General features: G+C 50.8%; 4 protein-coding genes and 3 non-coding genes across 9 annotated transcripts; 5 read left to right on the top strand and 2 right to left on the bottom strand.

The window, feature by feature from the left end:
• The first annotated feature begins 39 nt into the window (after positions 1-39).
• On the top strand, positions 40-3,822 carry Rpl7a (ribosomal protein L7a). Its single transcript, XM_028858749.2, has 8 exons — positions 40-131; positions 334-454; positions 750-899; positions 1,735-1,875; positions 2,061-2,140; positions 3,113-3,243; positions 3,438-3,507; positions 3,665-3,822. The coding sequence occupies exons 1-8, from the start codon at positions 129-131 to the stop codon at positions 3,767-3,769; spliced, it is 801 nt and encodes a 266-aa protein (XP_028714582.1). The 5' UTR covers positions 40-128; the 3' UTR covers positions 3,770-3,822.
• On the top strand, positions 598-671 carry LOC114684236. Its single transcript, XR_003733278.1, has one exon. It is a non-coding gene; the product is annotated as a small nucleolar RNA SNORD24 (small nucleolar RNA).
• Positions 1,916-1,990, top strand: LOC114684234. The gene has a single exon (XR_003733276.1). It is a non-coding gene; the product is annotated as a small nucleolar RNA SNORD36 (small nucleolar RNA).
• On the top strand, positions 2,972-3,043 carry LOC114684235. Its single transcript, XR_003733277.1, has one exon. It is a non-coding gene; the product is annotated as a small nucleolar RNA SNORD36 (small nucleolar RNA).
• A 74-nt stretch (positions 3,823-3,896) lies between the features above and the next one.
• LOC114684229 (surfeit locus protein 1) lies at positions 3,897-6,957 on the bottom strand. Of its 3 annotated transcripts, none has more exons than XM_028858746.2 (9): positions 6,716-6,957; positions 6,373-6,424; positions 6,012-6,145; positions 5,847-5,929; positions 5,041-5,232; positions 4,665-4,737; positions 4,411-4,573; positions 4,113-4,194; positions 3,897-4,034 (listed from the first exon to the last, which is right to left on the bottom strand). In XM_028858746.2, the coding sequence occupies exons 1-9, from the start codon at positions 6,788-6,790 to the stop codon at positions 3,965-3,967; spliced, it is 924 nt and encodes a 307-aa protein (XP_028714579.1). In that variant the 5' UTR covers positions 6,791-6,957; the 3' UTR covers positions 3,897-3,964. The 3 variants fall into 3 exon arrangements, with proteins under 3 accessions (XP_028714579.1, XP_028714580.1, XP_037060551.1); XM_028858747.2 differs by having other exon boundaries at positions 6,012-6,185; positions 6,716-6,822; XM_037204656.1 differs by lacking the exon at positions 5,041-5,232 and having other exon boundaries at positions 6,716-6,826.
• Surf2 (surfeit 2) lies at positions 6,859-10,650 on the top strand. Its single transcript, XM_028858750.2, has 6 exons — positions 6,859-6,958; positions 7,149-7,303; positions 7,734-7,837; positions 9,282-9,452; positions 9,591-9,754; positions 10,190-10,650. Exons 1-6 carry the CDS (start codon positions 6,881-6,883, stop codon positions 10,277-10,279), a joined length of 762 nt encoding a protein of 253 aa, XP_028714583.1. The 5' UTR covers positions 6,859-6,880; the 3' UTR covers positions 10,280-10,650.
• A 488-nt stretch (positions 10,651-11,138) lies between these two features.
• On the bottom strand, positions 11,139-23,480 carry Surf4 (surfeit 4). The gene is made up of 6 exons (XM_028858748.2): positions 23,320-23,480; positions 16,866-17,052; positions 15,685-15,761; positions 15,059-15,102; positions 14,463-14,649; positions 11,139-12,623 (listed from the first exon to the last, which is right to left on the bottom strand). The coding sequence occupies exons 1-6, from the start codon at positions 23,365-23,367 to the stop codon at positions 12,357-12,359; spliced, it is 810 nt and encodes a 269-aa protein (XP_028714581.1). The 5' UTR covers positions 23,368-23,480; the 3' UTR covers positions 11,139-12,356.
• Positions 23,481-23,527: the final 47 nt, after the last annotated feature.

Raw genomic sequence — 23,527 nt, 5'->3', positions numbered from 1 at the left:
CCGAGTGCCCAGGGAGTCAGTCGCTTTAAACCCGAAATCCCGCGCAGGCGCCGGCTCTCGCGATCTCCGCGACTGCTTACATATTACCCACAATTCCCTTTTCTTTCTCTCTCCTCCAGCCGAGCAAGATGGTGAGTGATCGCGGTCCCTGGCGTCATCCGCCTCCATCCGCCGCCCGCCGCCGCCTCGCGGGGTCTGCGGACTCCCTGGGCGCTTCGGGGCCCTGCGCTGAGACGGAGCGGCGGCGAGCGGTGCGCCGGGCGCGACGCTGCCGTCCGATGGGACGGCGACGGCGGAAGACGCAGCCTCACGGGGTTTCTCTCTTCTGTCCAGCCCAAGGGAAAGAAGGCCAAGGGGAAGAAGGTGGCCCCGGCCCCCGCCGTCGTGAAGAAGCAGGAGGCCAAAAAGGTGGTGAACCCTTTGTTTGAGAAGAGGCCTAAGAACTTCGGCATTGGTAAGTGGGGTGGAAGTGCGTTCCCGACGGCGAGGCGGTGGGTGGTTCCGGGGTGCTCGGGGTGGGGATGTCTCCGTCCGGAGAGCCGGGCTGCTGTGCCTGCTGGCAGGCCGTGGCGTGCCGTTAGAGGGGCTTGTGTTGTGTGCAGATGATGTAAAAGAATATTTGCTATCAGAAAGATGGTGATGACATTTGAACCACCAAGATCGCTGATGCACCAACACCCTCCTAAGTGCCCAGATGCCGGCTGGCACACGGTGACTCCTCACTCGTAGTGTCTCTCTTCATTTCCCAGGGCAGGACATCCAGCCCAAAAGAGATCTCACACGCTTCGTCAAATGGCCCCGCTACATTAGGCTGCAGCGGCAAAGAGCCATCCTCTATAAGCGGCTCAAGGTACCTCCTGCCATTAACCAGTTCACACAGGCCCTGGACCGGCAAACAGGTGAGGTTCTGTGTCAGGGGCCCAGTTTCGTGTTTCCAGGGCATGACATTGGGCCTGAGTTTGTCCTTTTTAGTGTCATCACGTTAAAGCAACGGTGGTGCGGGGAGGTGGTTCAGAAGGAAAAAGGGGTACTGAGCAAGTGTGAGCTGAGGATTCTCAGCATCCATATACGGGGCAGGGGAGGGATTGAAAGGGGTCCCTAGTCACTTCCTGAAACAGCCAGCAAACTTAACTTATTAGTAAGGTGGGGAGGCATATGAGGAAGATGCCCAACGTTGACCCCTGGCATTCTTACCTGCGCATACCACACAAGGGTAGGTTGGCGGGGAGGGTTGTGGAGATGGTCTCTATGTTGTTCTGGGCTCCTTACATAGACCCAGGCAGGCTTTGAACTCAGAGATCCTGCTTCCCAAGTGCTAGCATGTGCCACAAGGATGGTTTTTGTTTTTAGATTTTTAAAAATTTGTTTTGCCTGGCGGCAGTGGTGGTGCACACTTTTAATCCCAGCACTTGGGAGGCAGAGGCAGGTGGATCTCTGAGTTCAAGGCCAACCTGGTCTACAGAGTGAGTTCCAGGACAGGCACAAAAACTACACAGAGAAACTCTTGTCTCGACAAACCAAAACAAAAAACATGGTTTCAGTGAGTTTATGCCACAGCTGTACAAGGGTTCAGAGACCCTCCACGTAGGCCTGTACTGCCTTTTAAGTAACAACAGTTAGAATTCAGTCTGAGCGTGAGATTGCTTGCCAAGTAACCACAGTACTCAAGAAGCTACGTAGCAAATCTTAAAAAAAATTCAAGCCTAGAGTCTAACTGAAGAATTATTTTCCCAGCTACCCAGCTGCTTAAGCTTGCTCACAAGTACAGGCCAGAGACAAAGCAGGAGAAGAAGCAAAGGCTGCTGGCCCGAGCTGAGAAGAAAGCTGCTGGCAAAGGGGACGTCCCGACTAAGAGACCACCTGTCCTCCGAGCAGGTAGGTGGCCCCTGGGAAAGGAAGGGTGGTAGGGCAGGCTGTGCAATGATGTCTGAATTTCTTCACCTGAAATCACTGTGAAGAGTGAAATCGAGCTTTTTAACCCTGAGTCACAGCTTGGTAGAACTGCTTTTTATGTGACTGTAGCAGCCCAAGCACTCAGGCAAAGTGGTTGTGTGTTCCAGGGGTCAATACAGTCACCACCTTGGTGGAGAACAAGAAGGCTCAGCTGGTGGTCATTGCCCACGATGTAGACCCCATTGAGGTAGGTCTGGTGGTTTTTTTTTTTTTTTTCAGCTTTATTGAGATTAAAATGAAAAAAATTACACATTCCAGATATATAAAATAATCTTTGCTACAATTTCACAATATGAAGCAATCACCACGATCAAGCTATGTGATCTATGTATCCCTCACAGGGGAACTTTTTGTTATAAGAACATTCATGACCTAGTGTCCTGATAAATTTCAAGCATGAAATTCAATAGCCCTTTTTAAAAATTTCTTTTTGGGGACTAGAGACATGGCTTAGTGAATAAGAGAATGTACTATTCCAGAGCACCTGAGTTCGGTTCCAATCCACCCACATAGAGTGGCTCACGACTGCCTGTAATTCCAACTCCAGAAGATTCTACATCTTCTGGTTTCTGTGGGCACACACACACACACAAAGTCATTTTAAATTTTCAGAAATATTATTGTTAAATTAGCAGGTAAAGTATGAGGCTTTAATACAATATTCACTGTGCTATGTAGTTGTCATAACTTCACCGCAGAACTGGAAGTTTATCCCTTTCAGCTGCATCTTTCCATTTCCCCCCATCCACTGGCCCCTTTCTACATCATGTTTCCATAAATTCAACTTTCAGTCTATGTGTGAGAACAGGAAGTACATGTTGTTGTTGGAAGTATTAAGGCAACTCCACGTACTTAAAAGGGAGGTTTATTTTGTGGGGTAACTTACAAGTGAAGGGATACGTTACAGAGGGTCTGGTGGTTTTTAGCATCAAGTGCAGAGCCAGGGTCCTGTGTTGGCTCTGGATGGGTGGAGTCCTTTTTGCTGAGTTTGAGGAAGAGGGATCAGTTTGTGTGGCTCTTGCAATGATGTGAATCTTTGACTGAAGTAGCTTTGATGTGCAGTTACATGAGCTTTTTAACCCTGAGCATTTGCCACAAAGAAGCAGTGTAGCTCCTGCTCCTTGTGCGTCAAATGCCTACAGCTTGTGCTTGCTTCTAGCTGGTGGTCTTCCTGCCTGCCCTGTGCCGAAAGATGGGGGTCCCCTACTGCATCATCAAGGGAAAGGCCAGGCTGGGGCGGCTGGTCCACAGGAAGACATGTACCACCGTTGCCTTCACACAGGTTAACTCGTGAGTATTCATGCTTATCCCTAAGCTTCCCTTACTCTCCCAGGTTTGGGAACCATTTGCCAATGATGGCTAAGAATTTCTTCACCTGAATCAGCTGTGTGGTCATACTGTGTCTGAGGCAAAAACCAAAGCTTATAGGAAAAATTACTCCTGCTTCCCAAAGAGTAACAAGGCCTTTTCCCTTTCCTTGCCAGGGAAGACAAGGGTGCTCTGGCTAAGCTGGTGGAAGCTATTAGGACCAATTACAACGACAGATATGATGAGGTAAGCAGCTCTATACAGAACGTGGGGTGGTTAGTGCTTGAAGCAGTTGGATTCGAGTACCCGCTTGGAACCATTGAATATATATAGGATGTTAACTGATGCACGCATTAGAGGGTAGGGTGTCAGGCCAGGCTGACTGCTGTTTCTGTCATTTCAGATCCGCCGCCACTGGGGAGGCAACGTCCTGGGTCCTAAATCTGTGGCTCGGATTGCCAAGCTGGAAAAGGCAAAGGCCAAAGAACTCGCCACTAAATTGGGTTAAATGTACACTGCTAAGTTTTCTGTACATAAATATAATTACAAACTTATCTTCCATCTAATGGTCTGGTTATTTGGTTTAGTGTGCTTAAATTGGTGGTGTCCCCCTATAAAATGTCTTGAGACCGAGCCTGGGTTTTAAAAATAACCATCTTTATTTTATGTGTAGATCTCTTGGTTAGGAACAGGTTCACTAACTTCACACACCTGGTGTCCGCCTCACAAATTTTTGAAACCACAAGTATGACGTTGCTGCACACAGTCCATACCTGTGGTTGAAAGAAATTTAGTTGTCAGCCCATACAGTGAATGGGTGGGGGAGATTGTAACGGGACAGCAGGACTAACCAGGTGATGATGTACTGCATGTGCTCATTTCGAAGAGTGACTCTTGTTTGCCCTCCAATGGGTCCTCCAGGGGTTGTACTCTCTGTAGAGACAGGAGGAGTTAATCTCCACCTCTGGTGGTGATCCTCAGCATTTCCATTTTTGTGTGACAAATTCCAAGTCACTTGTCAGAACCCATCAGGTTTCCTTCTGCCCCCATACCAAACTGCAGGATGAAGACTTGCCAGGGAAAGAAGGGGAGGTGGGACAGTTAATAGCCAACAGTGCTTGCTCTCCCAGGGCAGGTGCCACAACATACGGAAATCTGCATCGATGAAAATGGGGTCTGCGCCTGTTATCTTGGCCATAGCCTGTAGGTCCCGATAATGCCAGTGATTCTGTTCTGGACTGTTCTCAGGGACAAAGGGCTTCCTGGTTTCTGTCAGCCTCACTATGCCAACTAGGTCTACTTCTCCAAGGACCTACAAAGGAAGGTGAGATTGCTTTTTACAGGAGTCCCTTGTGGAGAATGATGACTTAACTAATCTTCCAGACTGAAGAACCATATCTTACCTGGCCTTTCTGTCTGGTCTCAGGATTCACTTTCTTCTTGGGGACAAACCCTCTGTTAACCAGGATGGTGACTCTGGAGCAATAATAAAAGTGTCCCTTGGGGTGAGGAAGGATTCCAGTACAGATCATCACTAATGGTCACTGCAACATCTACAGGACAGTTCAACAGATATATTTGTTCTGTGTATCCAGTCCAACACAGCTAAGCCTCAGTGACTCAAACCCTATCAATGAACTGGCTAAGAAAACTTTAATGTCAGAATTAGAGATCTTGAAAACTATCATGCAGTATTAGTTGGATCCAGTGGATCCCCAAGGGTCTAAAGGTTGGTTGAGCACAGTGAGAGACTGCCAGGCCCAGGCATGGCCTACTCACCCCAAGTCAGAGCAGTGGAAAGGAGTAACTACATAGGCCCCACTTTCCGCTGAGGAGGAGATACGGCCAGCATCACGGGCCTCTCGGGCAGGGTCCACCATGGTCCGAGGCATCATGTACAGCTCTTTGGAGTGATCAAAGTGCCCCCTGACCTTCACTGGCCTGTACTCCAGATTTTTCAGTTCTATTGGGCTACAAGGAGAAGGGGGGGAGGGCTGTAGGTAAGCAAGGCTTGTCAGAATCCTTTAAGCAGGTTGCAAGCTACCAAGCCCACCAGGCAGGAAGGGTAAGAAAGGCTCAGTGAGACTCATCAGATTACAGGTTGTGTCCTCGAGGGGTGATCTCAGCACAAGAGTGGATCTGTGCTACCAAACCCAGCTTTTCAAGGGAAGCATGGGTTCCTGTATGGCTACTTTACATAAATTAACAAAACATGAGTCCAAACTCATCTGTTACTTATCCTGAGTTAACCCTTGTAGCAAATTCAAGAGAGCAGTACAAAAAAATTAGAGGACACTTTTTAAGAATTGTCACCATGTTGAGACCTGCATTGAGACCCACCAATGCTACAAGGAACTGTCACTACTTCAGGACCAGAAAAGGGAAATCTGGCATGAGAAAATACATCTTTCCTATTTACGTTCCATGCCCTTTGGCAGCTTCATAAAGGCAATCAGCAGCCAGTCTAGTGGGAAATTTTGAGGGCTCCTGCCTAAGGACAAAGAAATTACTGAGAAGACACCAAACAAGCCAGGGCCCCAACTGCTGCTGTAAGTGGGATGGATTGGGTGGGCAGCCGCACTCACTCCGCAGGCAGAGGGATGGGTTCAGCCATGACTCGAGACTCTAATTCTGCAATTAGTTTGAGCTTCCATTTCCGACGCTGGACCTACAGAAACAACGTGAGCTAAGCAAACAGCAGTAGGGTCCAAGGCTCAGAGACATCTAATAAATTAGACCCCTGTCTTCACCTGCCAGGTCCCCAGGCCAAAAGCAGTAGCAGGGATAAGAAGCAGGAACCACTGGAGAAACGAGTCGTCCTCTGCTTTAGCGGTGGCTGCTTCAGCAGTAGAACTGCTACACCTGTTTGGCTTCCAGACAATCCCTGGAGGGAGTTTTACAATACCGGCATGGGGTCAGAGGCCCTAGAACAAACAGAACTGGGTGGCCAATTCCCCACAAGACTTAGGTTATGCCCACAGAGGATGTAGGGAAAGGGGCAATTAATAGCACCCGTGCTCAGTCCACTCCCAGTACAATACACCTAGCAGACCACTGCGGGCTGAATGAAGGCAGGTGTCCCAACCGCAACCAGGTCTGAGCCCTTCTCACCTGAGCGCAAAGAAAGTCCGAGGACGCTCCTTCTGGCAACGCGGAGCGGGGCCTGCAGGGACCGAACAGCCGCGGGGCTAAGCTCGGGAACCTCAAGGCTGCCAAGCGCAAGCACCTGGCACTGTCCAACCCAGTCCCGCTCAACCTCGGCCAGGTCCGGGACAGGGGCCTTCCCGACCCCGCATCACCCCAGGCTAGGTCCTCTTAGGCTGGGTCCACCCTGGCCCTGCTCCACCCCGGGCAAAGCCCCCTTAGACAGGGTCCTCCTCAGCCCCATTCCACTCTGGGCTCGATCCTCCCGGTCCCTCTTCTTGGGCAGGGTCCTCCCCGGTGCCCCGCTTACCAGCCCCGCGCAGGACCATTGGGGCCACCGCGTCATCCGCTGCCGCAGCACAGAGAAAGCCATCACGGCGGCCATCTTTGACCACTTCCGGGACTGAGAAATCTGCTTCCGGATCGGCGCTCTGCCCCACGTGGTCGCAGCAGCCTCAGACGGGCAACTCAGATCATGGACGAACTACCCGCTGATGTGCGGGCTTTTCTGCGCCAACACCCCAGCCTGAAGCTGCTGCCCAACACTCACAAGGTCCGGGGAGAACCGTGCCGGGGAGGATAGGGCCAGGAAGGAACGGGACCCGGAAGGAGCCGGGGGACCGTGCCGGGGAGAGGTGGGACCCGGGAGTACTGTGCCTGGAGAGCAGTGGGACCCCGGAGGACAGTGTAGGAGAAGGGCGGGGCTGGCGAAAACCACCTGCTGACAGGCGGCCCACCCACAGGTGCGCTGCTCCCTAACTGGCCATGAGCTACCCTGTCGTCTGCCGGAGCTTCAGGTCTACACTCGCGGCAAGAAGTACCAGCGACTGTCCAGAGCCTCCTCGGAATTCGATTACACAGCGTTCGAGCCACACATCGTGCCCAGCACAAAGAATCCGTACGTAGATGGCCGGCCAGCGCCTGGGTGCAGAGCCTGTGCCCCCTATTCCGAGCATATAATGACCTTCCACTGACACGTCACCCGAGGCCAGGCTGGACAGTACCACTTTCACCGTTTGGGGACCCCATGACTGTGTGGTTGATATATCCTCACATGGAACTCCCTGAGCCGTTTCCCCGTACACGCACCCTGGAGCAGTGTGAAACTCCGGTTTCTTTTTCTTGGGTAACAATCTGGGTCCTTAATCCCAGATGCTGAGTGGAATTGTTTGGGAAGCTGTTTTTGAAAGTATACCTGTGTGGCTGAGACTAGATGCAGAGCATCCCCAGCAAAACTTCAGGTGTTGGCAGCTTCCAGTCACGGTGGAGCCCACAAGTCTGGTCCTTGGTGGGCACTGTCCATCCATACCTGTCTATTTGCCTTGTAGGTACCAATTGTTCTGCAAACTCACCCTGAGGCACATCAACAAGTCCCCAGAGCATGTGCTGAGGCATACCCAGGGCCGGAGGTATCAGAGAGCACTTCATCAATGTAAGTCACCATGGGAGGTTCAGGTTTTAGGATGCACGTCCCCTGCCCCCCAAAAGCCAGAAAGATGTCTTGATCATCCTTCGTTGCCCATTGCTGGTTGGCCTTGCAGTGAGGAGAGGGCCGGTGGCTCCTGACCTTGCCACTATAAAGCCAGAAGTGGGCCGAGGAGTTACGGTGAACGGCGTGGAGGCCTGCTGTTGCACAGCCACCTCCAGGTGGCTCTCAGGCTGAGGCTGTAGTGCCAGAACTCCAGGACAGGTCCATAGTCATCTGATACTGCAGGAGAGCCTTGGGGTCTGTTTCCAGGATCTGGATTGGTGCAAACAGTCCTCTACGCAGCAGAGGATGAGGGGACTCACAGACCTCAGGTGTCGATGGGTAGAGCCAGGGGTGGGAAGGCATCCCAAGTGGTTTAGAGTAGGACTTCTGTGGAACTTCCAGGTAGGTTAGGGAGGGTAGTGCCAGGCCAGGAGAATTGAGGCCAGCTTAAGGACAAGGGAGGTGAAGGAAGGTCTCCCATGTCACCACAAAATGATGAGGGTAAGAAAGTGACTGAGATTAGGTAACTTGGAGGCTACTGGGGTGAAGGAGTTAGGCAGAGCCAGGCCTTAGCAAGGACTTGGGGGGGCGGGGGGGAATGTTACAGAGACTGGGGATGAGTGGGAGGCTTCAAGGATTGCACTACCTCTGTCCAGCCCCACAGGCAGATTTCAGAGAATGGGAAGGTAAGGAATGTGCAGGCTGTATCCTATACAGCACAACCAGTTCCTCCCACACATCTTGGAGCTCCTGGAGTTGGTACCTGGGCTGCACTGACACGTGGCAGCTAAGACTTGGATGTGCCCTTGTTAGCTTTGTCATCTCCTGGGTTGTGACAGGGAGGCACTGGGCAGGGATCCCCATGAGAGAGAATTATAAAGATGTATCAAAGAGCTAAGATGGAGCCAGAAAGCAGTGAGACCACTGCAGGGTGATGGGCTGGAAGTCACCGGCTGAGTGGCCTGCTCGGGACACTGAGAGGAGACTTCGTGCTGGTACTCATTAAGGAGGCCACAGTGGTCCTGGGAGGAGATGGCAGAGATGAAGTGGGGAAAAGGCCTCAGATGCCAGGTTCCAGTTAGACTGGCACCCCAAGAGCAGTGATGGCTAGAGCTGGTGTCGCCCGCCCAAGGAGATGGTGCTGAACCACGTGGGAAGTCTAAGCTCAGACCCCTTAATATCCGAGGACAGCAGTGGGGACCCTAGTAAGGCCTTCCTTCTCTTAAGTCTCATTCCAGCTGCAAGCTCAGGAGAGCTGAGACAGGGAGCTTCCCCTGAGCTCCATCCATAGCCTCCAGGTTGTCCATGCATGTCCAGTAGGATAAAGGAATAGAGCCCTACCACGGTACAGCCCATAGCATAACTGCACCAAAAGGGCACCAGTGTAAGTTTGCTGGTCTCTTAGATGAGGAGTGTCAGAAACAAGGTGTGGAGTATGTCCCTGCCTGCCTCCTGCACAAGAAGAGGAAGAGGGACGGAGATGGGCTACCTAACCAGAGAACAGCTTTCTGGGAGCCAGCTTCCAGTGACGAGGGAGGATCCTTGAGTGATGACAGCATGACAGATCTATACCCACGTAAGTAGGTACAACCTGGTTCCTGCCCTCATGTTTGTCTCTTGCTAGGTTTCTTGTGGTCCTGCTCTGTTAGCCGTTTCCCATTTCCTGGTGCTTTTACCTATGGCGTAGTTCAGCCAGGCTGTTCGTTCCTTCCAGCTGAGCTATTCACAAAAAAAGATCTGGGCAAGCCTGAGAACACCGCTCCTGAAGACTTTCTGACAGACCAAGAGGAAGAGATGCCAAAGCAGTCCAAAGAGAAGGGCACTGGGGAAAGGAGAGAGGCCAGAGTGGACCACAAGAGGGGCCGTAAACTCAAGAAGGTGAGTGCTGTGCCTCGATGTGCTGAGGTCAGGAGGGCTACACTGCCCTGGCTGAGTGAGGCTGGACAGCTAGTGCTCCTCATGGTTTTAGCAAATTCTTCAAGTGCACTGTCAGGTAACAGCCTATAAATATGGAAGCCAAGGCCACTTCAGGTGTCTAGGAGCAGGTCCTCACCAATGGCTTCTCAGCTCTGAGCTGGGTGCCCTACACACAGGAGTCAGGGAACTTAGCTGCTGGGCACTTCTCTATGAGGCAGAAATGAAGATTCTGTCAGAGAAGCAGGGTGGACGGTCTAGTGAACTGTGCTGCCCTCTCCCTGGCCCCACACTGACCCAGCAGAGAAGGGGAACCTTGTCGAGAAAGCAGGCCTTAGACACACAGCACCTTCCCTGTGGTCTTGCAAAGGCCCTAGTCACTATTTTCTGCTTTCACAGAAGCAGTTCACCTCGTTGACCAAGAAGTTCAAGAGCCATCATCACCACAAGCCCAAGAACTTCAGTTCTTCTAAGCAGCTGGGGAAATGAAGTGTACAGAGAAAGCCTCTGGGTGTCCTTGGAACTGACCACTGATGTCCTGACATTGCCTGTTGCCTAGAGTGGGCTTGGAGGTTCTGTTCAGAAGATGGCCGCAGCAGGGACTTGACTTCTCTCTCTGCATGGCTTTTCTGTGGTCTTCAGTGACCCTTGCTGATGTAGCTCACTGTAGCACCCTGAGCTTGGCCAGGCCCCCACCCTGGCTGGTCACCACATAGGATCACACTATATACCACAAATGCCATTATTTATTTTGATGTTTCCAAAGATCAAAACATTTTCAAACACAACTAAGATATAAAATACAGCATAAAAATGAGGTTTATACCTATTCCCACATAAAGCTAAAGCATTTTCAGAAACCGTTTTTGCCAAACCAATGTGTAGGTTTTTTTTTCTCCCATCCCAGGCATAGCCCACAGAAAGCTGGTGGATGGGCCCAGGGCACCCTTGGGATGGGGGCCACTGCCGAGAGGCATGCACCTGCCTCCTAGAGTCTGCGCCCTATTCCACAAACTGGAATATCATGGAGCTGCCACTGCAAGTAACGGAGCAGGTGGGTGTACAGAGGCAGCTCTGCTTGTCAAGGGACTGGTTGGTAAGGAAATGTCATGGCCTGAGCCGCTGCTGGAACTCACAAAGGGAGGAATAGGCAGGCCGTAAGGCTGCGGAACACGGGCTGGGTGGTGAGAATGTAGATTCAGACTGCAGAGCCAGTGAGGCAAGGGGAAGAGGCAGGATTGAGCAAAGATGACTCAGAGGACACAGTCCTGCCTACCCAGCTGATGCCAGAAAGGACCTCCAGGACTGCAGCCAAGGGTGAGGTGAGCTGCCAGCTCCCCTCCAGGGGTTCTAAGCCTGTCTACCTGTTCTCTCCAATAGACCTGGGGGAAGTCCAGGAGGAGCCCAACTACCCTCATGGCACTACCATGCAAATGAGCAGGACCACAGCATTAAACATCCCCCCCAAACCCCCAAAAAGAGAAACACGGTGTAAGGCAATGTTAGAAAACTTTAAATACAGGACTGAGATCAAATTGGTAAGGCATCACAAATTGTAAAAAGTATCTTGGCTGCATCCAGCAGAGCAAGTTGACAAAAATCTGAGCAAGCAACAGCCTTAGGGAAATGGTGGCATCAGGGCTGTCGATGGGGTAAACTCAGCCTGGAACAGGGAGTTAAGCTGGGGTGAACATGACCTGTGGGGTCCAGGTCTTGCTCTGAGAAGGTCAAGTGTGAGGTAACCGGGTTAAGCCTGGGTGTCTTCAGTACTGGAGCTCCTCACTTGGGCCCCATGGCATTACTGCTCCCCAGGCTGGTTCCATGGTGGGCCATCCCATGAGCAGCTTGCTCTCCTGCCCTTCCCACCACCAGGCTTGAGGGGATAGCAGTATCCAAACCAGCAGCTTTCCAAGAACTTCCTGCCCCTGACCCCAGCCCTGCTTGGAGACATCAAAACTCCCAGGGTACCTTTCACCCAGTAAAGAGCATTCAGTCAGCTTGACATCAAGGACCTGGGCCAGCAGTAGCAGCCACCTCTCCAATACTGTACTGTTCTCTAGGCTTGGGGTTCCTCTATCATTTTCACTGATCCTATAAAATACCTGGGGCCACTGGTAGGATTCTGAACTGGAGGTTTTAGCTGTTTGGTGTTTGGCTGGACCATCCTAAGTCATTTAGTAATTTGAGCTAAGGATGTAAACGTAAAACTAAAAGGGAAACTGCTCTGAATGATAAAGTACATCTCAGTACAACCTGAAGGTCCTCAACCTCCAAAAGAAACTCAAAGACAGGACTGAGGCCATAGCCCACCAAACTGTCTATTCGAAGCCTTGGCTAAGGAATGACCATCCAGCTGGCCAGCCCTGGTCAGTCAGACTCCAGACTGTTTCCAAAGCAGATTTTACCTTCAATTTTCAGGTGTCTGCAAATAAAGTTCTCAAAACATCTGTGCCTTTACCAAGGGAAGGGAAGGGAAGAGGACACATAAACGCTGGCAGTTTGTTGATTCTACCCTGAACCAGTCCAGGGCCTTGTGCCTCAGGCAGGGAGGGGAGGGGTCTGTCTGTTACCACTCTTTCTTCTTCTCATCCATGGAGACACCCCCTGGGCCAAGAGCCACCACCAGGAGCAGGCCTCCAATCACTGACATGGTCTGGAAGAAGTCATATTTCAGGAAGTCATGCATGGGTTTATAGACTGGGATTGTCCAGAAGGCGTTGAAATACACGTTGATGGCAAACAGCCAGACGACAAGAGTCAAAGCTGCCAGCTTGGTTTTAAAACCAATGGCTACTAAGATCATCAGAGCTGTGCCCACAATGTTCTGGATGATCTGCACAGATTCAAAGGAAAAACATTCAGATTAAAGGTCAGGAAGAAAGCTGTGCACACTTGTATAACTCTCACCAGGACATGATGAGAATTGAAAACTATAGGCAGAGGGAGCACAAAAACCCTAAAACATACTAAACACTGAACTTCCAAAACTTCTATATTAAAGATGCTATGGCTTTACATGTACTCCCCAAGTACCATGTGTTGGAAAACCCCCCAAGTCCTGTCAGTGTTGTTTGCCAGTTAGGACTTTGGTGAGTAATTAGGCTGTGAATGAAGGCTTGTTCCTTAGTCTCACCGTATGATACCCTGTATTGTGCCAGTACTCTATAGAGTTCTTACAAGACCCTCACCAGATACCTTGGACTTCCCTGCCTCCAGAGCCGTAACTAAATAAAACATCCTTCTCTGTAAATTGCCCCTTCTGTGGCATTCAGTTACAGCAACAGAGAATGAACTTGGGAAACTGGTGTCAAGAAGTGAGGCTGTTGCTAAAGTAGCACCAAACTGTGGAACAAGGTAATGGTCAGAAACTGGAGACATTTAGAGGAGCATAATGCCATAAATGGAGCAACAACAGCCACTCTGGGAGGAGCTGAGAAGGCAAAGGAAAGACTGGGACTTCGCTGGTAGTGTTCAGTAGCCTTGGCGAGCATCCTGTTGCAGTATGAACAGTAAACATGAAACAAGGGTTTGTAAAACAGCAAAGGCCATTCTTGTTAGAAAACTGAAGTGAAGGTCTGGTGGTGTGGCGCACACCTTTAATCTCAGCACTCAGGAGGCAGAAGCAGGTGGATTTCTGTGAGTTCTAAGCCAGCCTGGTCTACATAGTAAGTTCTAAGACAGCCAGGGCTGCACAGAGAAAACTTGTCTTGAAAAACCATAATAATGAAAGAAAGAAGTTGCCGTGAACTCAGCTGCACTGTGCCCATGCCTAGGACCTTACAGAAAGAATACAGAACTTCTGTCTGGCAGAAGAAACCTATCAGCAGCAAAACATTCAGGCTGATACATGGCTACTTTTGATCCTGATTGTTTACAGTAAAACAAGGGTGCAAAGACTGAATTTATAACAAGGAAAATGTGGGAACATGTGAAAAGTTCTCTGGCCATGTGGTAGAGAATGAAAGATAATTTTTCAGGGTCTCTATGTAACCCCAACTAGCCTTGAACTTATAATCCTCCTGCCTCTGCTTCTCAGGCACTAGGATTTCAGGTCTGTGCCACATCTGGCCAAGCAACATTAAAGAAAAAAGATTTGTTTGTATTTGTGTTTGAGTATATGTGCGGGAGGATGGAGGCCAGAAGAGGGTGTTGGATATCCTCTATCACTCTCCAGCTATTCCTTTTTGAAGAAGGGTCTCTCTCTGAATCTGGGGCTCATTTCAGCTCATTACAGTCTTTGCTGGATGCCTGACCAGTTACTCTCGTGCTAAGATTTGAACTCTGGTCCTAACTGGTCACAGAGAAACCACTCTTAGCCACTGAGCCATCTCTCAGCCCCCAAACACCATATTTCAGTGTAAAATATTTGGGGAAGATGAGTAAAAGCTGAAGTGCTACCCTGGTCTCTACCATAACTCTGAGAGTTCAGTTCATCTATACCCACCCGGACACCCATGCTGGAAAACACTCCTCCCCTTCCTCCAACAATGTCCTTCTGCCAACTTCTAAGGTGTGACATAAAAACCAGAATGTACTGGCCAACAGTGTGAAGTGAACTCTGAAGTAGGGAAGTCAGGAGTCTGCAGAGAGGACACTGGCTGGGGAGGCTCATTTACAAGCATGGGTTCATCTCAGGCTGGCTGAAAGGTAGCACATGGCTTGGGGTACTCACAGAAAAGAAGCTGGCATCAAAATGAAGGAGGGTCATGAACATCAGGACCAGCAGGACCCGTCCTCCAAGCTGCATGTACTGCTTGGGGGAGCTCTCACGCATGGTGGGAACACCAGCAAACATGCTCTTCCCTTCTGAGCGGGACTCTGCCAAGAGCAGCAGCAAACCTCCTCCTAACGCCAGGTTCCTGAGGAACAGAAATGTCACCTACATTTACCAGGCATCTGTCCACCAAGCCAGAGCACACCAAAGCCCACCCTTCCCTTTCTCTAAAACAAACCACCACTCAATGGGACCAGACTGGTCTGAGTACAAAGGACTCAAGTTAAACCAACACGTTGAACCTGGATGCACATGGAACCAAGCTCTGGTCTCTACCACTTCTACTCAGCCCTCAGTCCACACACCCATGCAATGTAGAAGACAGGACCCCTCACTATCAAGCCAGGATTCCAGCTGTGGGGGAAAGCCCTGCTGTGCCCATTGAAACCCTGCTTCTCAGAGGCACAGTGGGGACTACAGAAGGTGGCACTCGCCTACAGGTGCTCAGGTGAGAGGGCCAAGGACTCTACTCTTACCACCCAAAATGCACCTACCTCATCAGAAACTTCAAGTCCCACAAAATGCTGTAGGCAATTGTCTGAAGGAACAGAGAGAAAACAATTAGCATGTTCACACTAATATCTATAGATTTCATAACAGTATGAGGCAGGGTCATCCAATGGAATAAGAACATAAGATGTACAAACTATTTAAGACACTGAAGGCAGATCACTGGGACAACTTGGCTCAGTATTTCTAACAGAGCACAGTGTGACCTCTGAACCTGTTTGACTATCAAAGTTGTGCTGTAATGTCCTAGAACACAAAGCGACTGTAAGACCACCAGTACTGCTGAACTACCCTGCTTAAGCATGCCACTCTGGGTAATTAGGCATTCTTACTTGTCAAATGCAGGGACTCCGGTTCATGTACATACAGCTGCAGCTAATCTGTGGCCTATGTCTCTGTCACAGCAGCTCAGGAAAAAGGGAATGATGGCCCAGTACCTATGGCTAGCACCTGTTTGAGACCATCTGCTCCTAAAAGGAAAGGTGCTCTGGACAGCCAAATACACAGGAAGGGGAAGATGCCAGACACAATACACAGCTCCACCAAAGCAAAGCAAGACCTATCCCACGCCCCATGTACCCAAAGTGAGAACCATTAGGTGTCTGTGTACCTGCAGTGCGATGATTCCGAACAGCCCAAAGCAGGCATACTGCACGAAGTTCCTGCTCAGCACCAAAACACAGCCAGCTAGAAAGAGGACAGAGTTAGGGGCTGCAGTGTATCCAGGGCAACAAGACACCTTCTGTTCCAGTGCTGCTGAGCTGCAGCACCCCAAGCAAAGCACCTTCCCAGAGCCTTCACGGCAGGCAAGGCCCATGCCCTGGAGCCTGCCCAGCTTCTGAAGAACACTAGTCCAAACCATACTTTGTTGTGGAGAGCACATCCAACAATGCTTAAAAGCCCAAGTCCTTTCTCACCTCCAAACATGCAAAGGTAAGAAAGCTGCCACCAGAAGATGGGCTGTCAGAAGATCGATGTGAATCCAAATGCCTTGGTTCTCTGCTGACTAAAACCTTTCATCCTTTCTGGGCACCTCCTTCTGTGATTGCCTTAACTGCCTAGGCTCTAGCATCTCCTAGCATCTAACACTTACAAAGCAGGGGCTATGTCCAGCTTTTTTGTTTATTTATAGACAGAGTCTCACAATATAGACCCAGCTGCCCTGGAACTTGCTTTATTACATAGGCGAGGTTGGCCTTGAACTCAAAAGAGGCAGTCCCTACCTGCCTCTGCCTCCTGAATGCTGGCATTAAAGGTGTGAGTCACCACACCAGGCTTGTGTCTATAGCAAAAGAAATGAGCACAAGACTGGGGAAGGACCATTCATCCAAAAGCTCAGAAGGGCTGGAGAGATGGCTCAGAGGTTAAGAGCAGTGGCTGCTCTTCCAGAGGTCCTGAGTTCAATTCCCAGCAACCACATGATGGCTCACAACCATCTGTAATGAAATCTGGTGCCCTCTTCTGGCCTGCAGGCATACATGTAGGCAGATCACTGTATACCTAGTAAATAAATAAATCTTAATGGAAAAAAAAAAAAAAAAAAAAAAAAAAAAAGCTCACAGAAATAAACCATGGCTATCATGCTTCAAAGCCCAGGGCATGGCTTAAGCTGTAATCTCAGATGACAAGCACCCGAGTATTCATCACCATCAGTCTTCAGCCTGAGAAGGAGGTACCCAGGCCTCAAGTTCACACACAGCTTCTCAATGCCAACAACCACAAGTTTGGAGAGTATCATTCCAGGGAACAGGATGCCCCAGAGGTGTACTAGAGAGGCTCAGAGCCACTTACTCAACTGTCCCAGGAGGTTGAGGAATACGAAGGACGAGGCCAGCAGGTAGCCACAGCTCCACGTGGTGTCAATATAGTCCCGTTGCTCACTCCACTGGAACCACATGCGAATGCCATCCTCCAAGAAGGTGCTAATCAGACAGAGGCGTGCCACATGAGGCAAGTACTGCTTGGTGACTCGCAGGAACTGCAGGATCACAGAACACACTGGTGAGGTGGCTGCAGCCTCATTATGTGGGCAGCAGGGCAGGGAGACAAGCCAGCTCTCAGCAGCTCCAGTGCCTTCCCAGGGCAGATGCAGTACTCGGCACCTGTTCTAGGTGCTCACCTCTTAAGTCTGGACACGTGATGATCCAACACCCAGTCCCAGAGACAAAGACATCATCACATGAATCTGGCACAGAACCATAAGGCAATGTCCAGTACTATCTACCAGCTGTGCTCCAGAGCCATCGGGAGAAATGCCACAAGACACACAGTTTCCATGCCCAGGGAGGGGCATTAACAAGTAGGAGGCACAGACACTTTCTGAAAGGCTCTCTTGAGATCTTCCAGCCCAGGGATTCTCACACCTCAGACCCTCACATCCAGGGTTCTCCCCAGCACTGAAGAATACAGATCAGCAGAGCACCCCTGACCCCCACCCACAAGATGCCACAAGCAGCGTCCCCAACTGTGGCACCAAAATAAATGCCTCTATTGTTGCCACCATTTCCCACTCCAACAAAATCCTTCCAGAAAGTTCAATATCCTATGGGGAACTGTGGTACAGATGAACAGTTGTGCTATGGGCTAGAAAGCCCTGGGATGTTCTCACAGCCTGTATGACCCAAAGCAAGGTTAAAACTGCCAATATGAGAGACTGACAATGACTGCAGTGAAACTCAAGTGTGCAAATCACCAGCAAAGGGCAGTTCTGTAACGCATACCCATGGCTCCCTTCTGTCCCTGTGAAGATGGCATTTTGATGGCTTGATCAGGAGGCCAGCATACCCTACTGAAGCTAGGTGCAAATGCCATGTAAGTGAACCCCATACTTTTTCATACTTCTCTTGAGAACTGAGCCGCAAGTGAAAGAAATCCAAGGATAGTATGGAGGCCCAGGAGAAAAGATCAAGGAGCTACCCATGGACTGACGTGTCAAGAAGAGTCTAAAGGGCAGAATCTGACCCCGCCAGGGCAGCAGAATGAACATGCACTATAAACCAGCTGCTGAAATAGATGAGGATGCATATCCGAATAAGGAGTATTTCCGAATTCTCAGCACCTTAAAAAGCTTCTTCAAAGCCCAAGACACTGCTAAAGCTGCCATCTCAGCTGCCCAGCCTTTAGCCCACGAAGGGGTTGTTCAGGTCTGGCCTGGTCAGCAGAACAGACAAGCTGCACCTGGGACAAGGAACAGCAAAAAAGTCACAGCACTGATGCCCACATCCTTCAGACACGCAGCCTGTGCCCCTGGTGTGTCTGCACGTGCTTATTCAGCCCTCCTGAGGAGACGGCAGAAGCCACACTGATGGTGCCAGAGAGACAGCCAGCAGCTCTGGGAGTCAGAGCACAGGTACTCAGGCCACTGTTTTCACCCTGTCCAACCAACCTTGTCTGACCCTGGCCAGCAATGTGCCCCAGGCACAGTGAGCCAGTGACTTTGGGAGGTTAGGTGGGGGGGTTGTTACCCTTCAACAAGTAAGGACCACACAATTACTAGCTGCTAAAATTCCTTCCCAACTTGCAGAGTGAAAAAAATCTGTAAGAGTAAAAAGAGAAGACATGCTTTAAAACAGGAAAAATAGCCAGGCATGATGACACAATGCTTGCAATGATAGCTTCTAGGGAAGCTGAGGCAGGAGGATCACTTAATTAAGCCTAGTATTTCAAGACCATGTTTGGCAACAGAGACCCAATCTCACAATAAATACAAGAAGAAAAGAGATTCCAAATGTGCTTGAGTTTTAGGGCCCTGGTAGAGAACATACAGCATCTTGTTAGGTGAAGGCCACGTGACACCATTTATCCTCCCAGTTTCTGCCTCATGGCCCTTGTGTTCCAGAAATCCGCCAGCAGTGATGCAATCACCAATATCCTATCAGAGAGGTCAACACCACCACCACCACCACAGATCTCGGAGTGCTCCTGCGCAATGACCCTCATGTTGTGAAGCACCTAACGGAAGCTGTGCAGACCACAGGAGGGTGTGCACTCTCAAGCAGCCACAGACACTGGAGGTGTTCTGACTTGCTTCCAAATGAGAACTGTTCCCCGGCACAATTACAATGGGGCTGCACCCACTGGGTGAACCAGCCCAGCCCTGCTGCAGCCTGCTCCTCCCTCAAGAACCTCACCACAGAAGCTCAATTGCTACAAACACAATCCAGCACAATCTACTAGATGTAGTTAAAACGTCCCGAAGAGTCTGCTCCTCTTAATTGGGGTGTCTGGGTCAAGAGGATTAAAGAGTAGAAGACAGTAATGAAGGGAGGGACAAGTCATAGCTCCCTTCCACACCAGCATAGTTGGGAGACCAATGCAGTGATTTGCTTCTAGGGGAAAGTGCAGAGCTGCAGGTAATATGTGCTGAACTAAGCACATCTGCTGGGCTCTGCTTTCCAAAGACAAGCGCCTGTCAGGTGGGCACAGGGCACCAGTCACCAGCCCTCCTTTGATGTGCATCTGAACCCAGGAGAAAAGCCAAGTTTAACAACAAAGACCCTTCACGTGCATGTTGTTCGCAGCTGCTGGCTCACATCATGCTGCCGCAAAGTGCTCCCGCACCCACATCCCCTCTGTGCTTGCAGGCCACTACCAGTGTCCCAGCTCATACTGGCCACGACTACCAAGAGCAAAAAACCCCATAACCACAGTTCTCACTGCAGAGCCTGGGAAAGCCAGTGGTAGATGCTGATGAGGAAAGCTTGTGGGAAGAAAGGCAGTCAAATCAACCCACCTTGACAAACAGGCTTCTCCTGAGCTTTGCAAACAGGCAGTAAAGCAGCCCAGCAGCTTAAGAAATGAGAAGAGGGGCTGGAGAAATGGCTCAGTCATGAAGAGCTCAGAAGACCCAAGCGTGGTTCCAGCACCCACATGGTGGCTTACAACCACCTGTAACTCTAGTTCCTGGGGACCCAATGCCCTCATATGGCCTCTCTGGGCATCAGGCACACAAGTGGTACACAGACATACACTCGGGCAAAATACTCAGACACATGCAAAAATTAAACAAAAATTTAAAAAAATGAGGAGGGTCAGGTCTGTCTCAGGGGGTCATCATGTGAGAGGACTGAGGGGATTTAGGACATAATCCTATCTGTCCTGAGACAGGACAGGAGACAGGTCAGGATCACAAAAGGGAGTGCTACTGCCAACTCACAGAGCAGCAACACCAACCTTCTCATGTCCAGAACGGATCCAGGGCAGCTGCTGCCCTCAGTTTGGGAGAACTTTAAGGAAACGTCACGTTAGATTCCTGCCTGTTCAAAAGACCCACAAGCTCAGGAGCTGAGAGCAGCACCAGGCAGGCAAAGTCAGCTCAACAGTTTGGTGGCTGCCCTGGACTCTAGGAGCCTAGAAAACACCAAGTACTGTATATAGGTATCCAATGCAGCACGGGCACCGGAGTTGCAAGACCACCTTCCCTTTCTAAAAACTAGAGCAGTAACAAGAGGGCCAAAGACAGTGAGGGCTGGGCCTCATCTTCCAGGCACTACCAAGTCTCCCATGTTTCTACCACACTTCCCCAGAAGGGGGCACTGTTCAACCTCCAGTCAAGACCAGCACGCAGAGCCATGAGTCAGCTACCCCAATCCTTAAGGTCTCAGAGGTACAAGAAGACAAAGCACTGGGAAAGGTAAGGTTCAGGCGCTGCCCGCCCCATCACCCCCACCAGGCCCTACCCAGGCCATCTGGTGTTAATCACAAGTAAACAAGTACATGAGGTGCAAGGAACCTCATCAGGCCCACTCTGGCACTACTTCAACAAAGGCCCACATCAGCTCCGTGCTCTAGTTCTGCCACCCTTAAGGATAGGTCAACACACCAAAGTCCACACTGGGAATGGAAGGCCCCCCAGTGTAGCCTTCCTGTCACCCTGGTAACAGCCATGAGGCAGAATCCATTAAGCACTAATGTTCCTGGTGTAGATTCACTTGGAAGCTACAATCTGTCTAGCTTGAATCAAGCAGCAGCCACAGGACACGGGTCTGACTTTGAGTTCCCAGCTCTTTCCCACCTGGTTTCTTATGACTTCTGAAGGCCTACCTCCTGGCTCTCAGCACTTTCTTCAGGGTCTGGCTTCCTGGGAGCAAGAGAACACCTTCCCTGGCTGCCAAGGGCAAGGAGCTCAATGCCAGGGCAGAGGTGTAGCTCACAGGAGCCTGCCAGCAGAGCCCCGGCTGTGTATATCCCAAGGGACCAGCCTCCACCACACTAAAAGGAAAGGACGAGTTCTACCAACATATGTGGATGCTGAGACCAGAACTGTGCAGATCACGACAAACCTCTGTGGCCCTGGGAAGATGGAGCCTTGATGGCCTCCCAGGAAGGTAGGGATGCCCATTTAATGGCTCATTGTTATCATCGCTGTCAGGAACACTTTTCCAAGTCTCAGATGAGAAGCCTGATTTTCTGGGCGAATCTGTTTTTGCAAAGTCAGTTCTACTTTTGTCTTTTAAAGACAAGGCTAGCTAACATGGATGTGCGATACTTATCTGACAACACATCAGAGTTAACACCTGATTCCTAACACATTAGATCCTTTCATTTAAAAAGCAGGACCATCAGCACCTTCCTCTATGTGACAGATGAATATTCAACACAAAGGCTCCCAGGACTGGTCACACTGAGGCCACAGGGAAGCCTGTGGAAGGATCCCTGTTGCCTGATCACTGGCAACACAGGTCCTGACACTGGTTCAGAAGAGCAGGAGTCACATCTCCCAGCAGCCTCACTGACGCTCCTGTGGTGTCCTCTGCTATCTTCCAGGTGGACTCTGAGGCTAATCCCTGCCAGCTTCTGTGGACATTCATTGGGAATTCTGGTTTTAAGCAACAGGCAATCTGCAGCACTGGCATCTTCACACTGATGTGTAGCTGAAACGTAACTCCAGGCCTGGGATGCAAGCTGCCCTGAACACCAGGCTTGCAGTAGGAGACCCAGAGTTTCTTCCTGGGTGGTGGCCACTGCCAAGTCCAAGAACCTAAACCAAACACTTGATGGAGGTGGACACTGTGTTCCCCACAAAAGTGTCCAGTCTCAAAATTTGGCTTCTTTCACTTAAATAAAACAAAATGCATGGGGGACTTCATTAAAGATGAACTTTTCCTCTAGTTGAAATCTATCATTCGATAGTTGGCAGCTGCTTGGAGATATTTTATCTGGGTCAGGTTGTGAAATCCACTTGCAAAATGGAGGGTTTTCCAGCAGAAGATTGTGAGGTGAGCAGCTCACAAACTTCCCCTGGCCATGCAGCCGTCTTCTTAGAGAGCGGCTACTCGGGGAGATAAAACTGGGTCACTGACAATTATGTCAATGGAACCCAGCACATGAGGAAGACACTTTTGTGTCTTTGTGATGATGAATACAATCTTAAGGTTGTGTCTTTAATGCAAAATCACGACATTTAAAAAAAAAAAAAAAAAACACTTTTCCAAAGGGGGTGAAAATGACTTAAAAAATATCAGTTCACAGGAAAGTAGTTCAACAGAACCGAATGCATGAGAGATGACTCCCCTCCGAAGGAGGGGTAGAGAAGCCTATTTGACCCACAGCTCATTTGAAGATGCTCACACACACTCAAGCCTTCTAGTAGTCTAGGCCACAAAATGCTTCCTCGTTTCACCGACAGCCACGAACACACTAGGTGAACCAGAACAGGCTGGCGGATGGGCCCGGCACCACTCAGCCTACAGTGAGTGCCAGTTCAGGCTCCATTATTACTTCGCAGACCTAACGGTGTAATTTCAGGAGTTAAAGGCTCACACCTACACAACTCCCACCCCATTCCTGTCGAACTTAATTTTAAAAAGTGGGTGCCACCTGCGCCTCTTTCGGGCTCTAATCCGGCCCGGCTAATCGCTCGGGCCCCAGCTCGTCCCAGGCCTTCCCTGGGGTTCACTCGCCACCTGTACACTAGGGAAGGAGAGCCGAGGGGCAGGCTCCTGTCCTCCGGCGTCGTGGACCCAGGCCGGGCAACCAGGGCAGAGTCCACGAGAAGAGGGAGGGGCAGCATGGTCCCGGACGGAGGGCAGCGGGGCGCGCACAGAGTATCCCCATCCCCAGGAGTCCCCAAGGGGCTGCCGTGGTTCAGAGGGCAGAGGGCAGAGCGCAGCACCGCGGGCCCTGGGAGCCTCCCCGGCCGACCCCCGCCCAGACGCCCGCGGATCTCTCCGTGGAGCTAAGCAGGACGGCGAGGGCGAGCGTCCGTAGGGCCCTACGGGCTGGAGGGCTGTGGGGCGGGCCGCACCTGGTCGGCGAAGTCCTCGGCCGTGCCCATCAGGTCGTTCTGGCCCATGGCGGCGGCGGCGGCGGGCTCAGCTGGCTGGTCCTCGGCGCTCGCGCCTGCTGCGGCCTCCACAGGAAGTGCCCGGCGGCCGGCCTCGCTGCGCCGCGGCGGCTCTAGCGGCTGCCACGTAGGCCAAGCCTTAAAGGGGCCGCGCCGCCCGCCGCGCCCC

This window comes from Peromyscus leucopus, chromosome 4, assembly GCF_004664715.2.
Source record: "Peromyscus leucopus breed LL Stock chromosome 4, UCI_PerLeu_2.1, whole genome shotgun sequence".
Classification (NCBI taxonomy): domain Eukaryota; kingdom Metazoa; phylum Chordata; class Mammalia; order Rodentia; family Cricetidae; genus Peromyscus; species Peromyscus leucopus.
The sequence above is the reverse complement of the archived record's forward strand: the minus strand, read 5'-3'. Positions and strand labels throughout refer to the sequence as shown.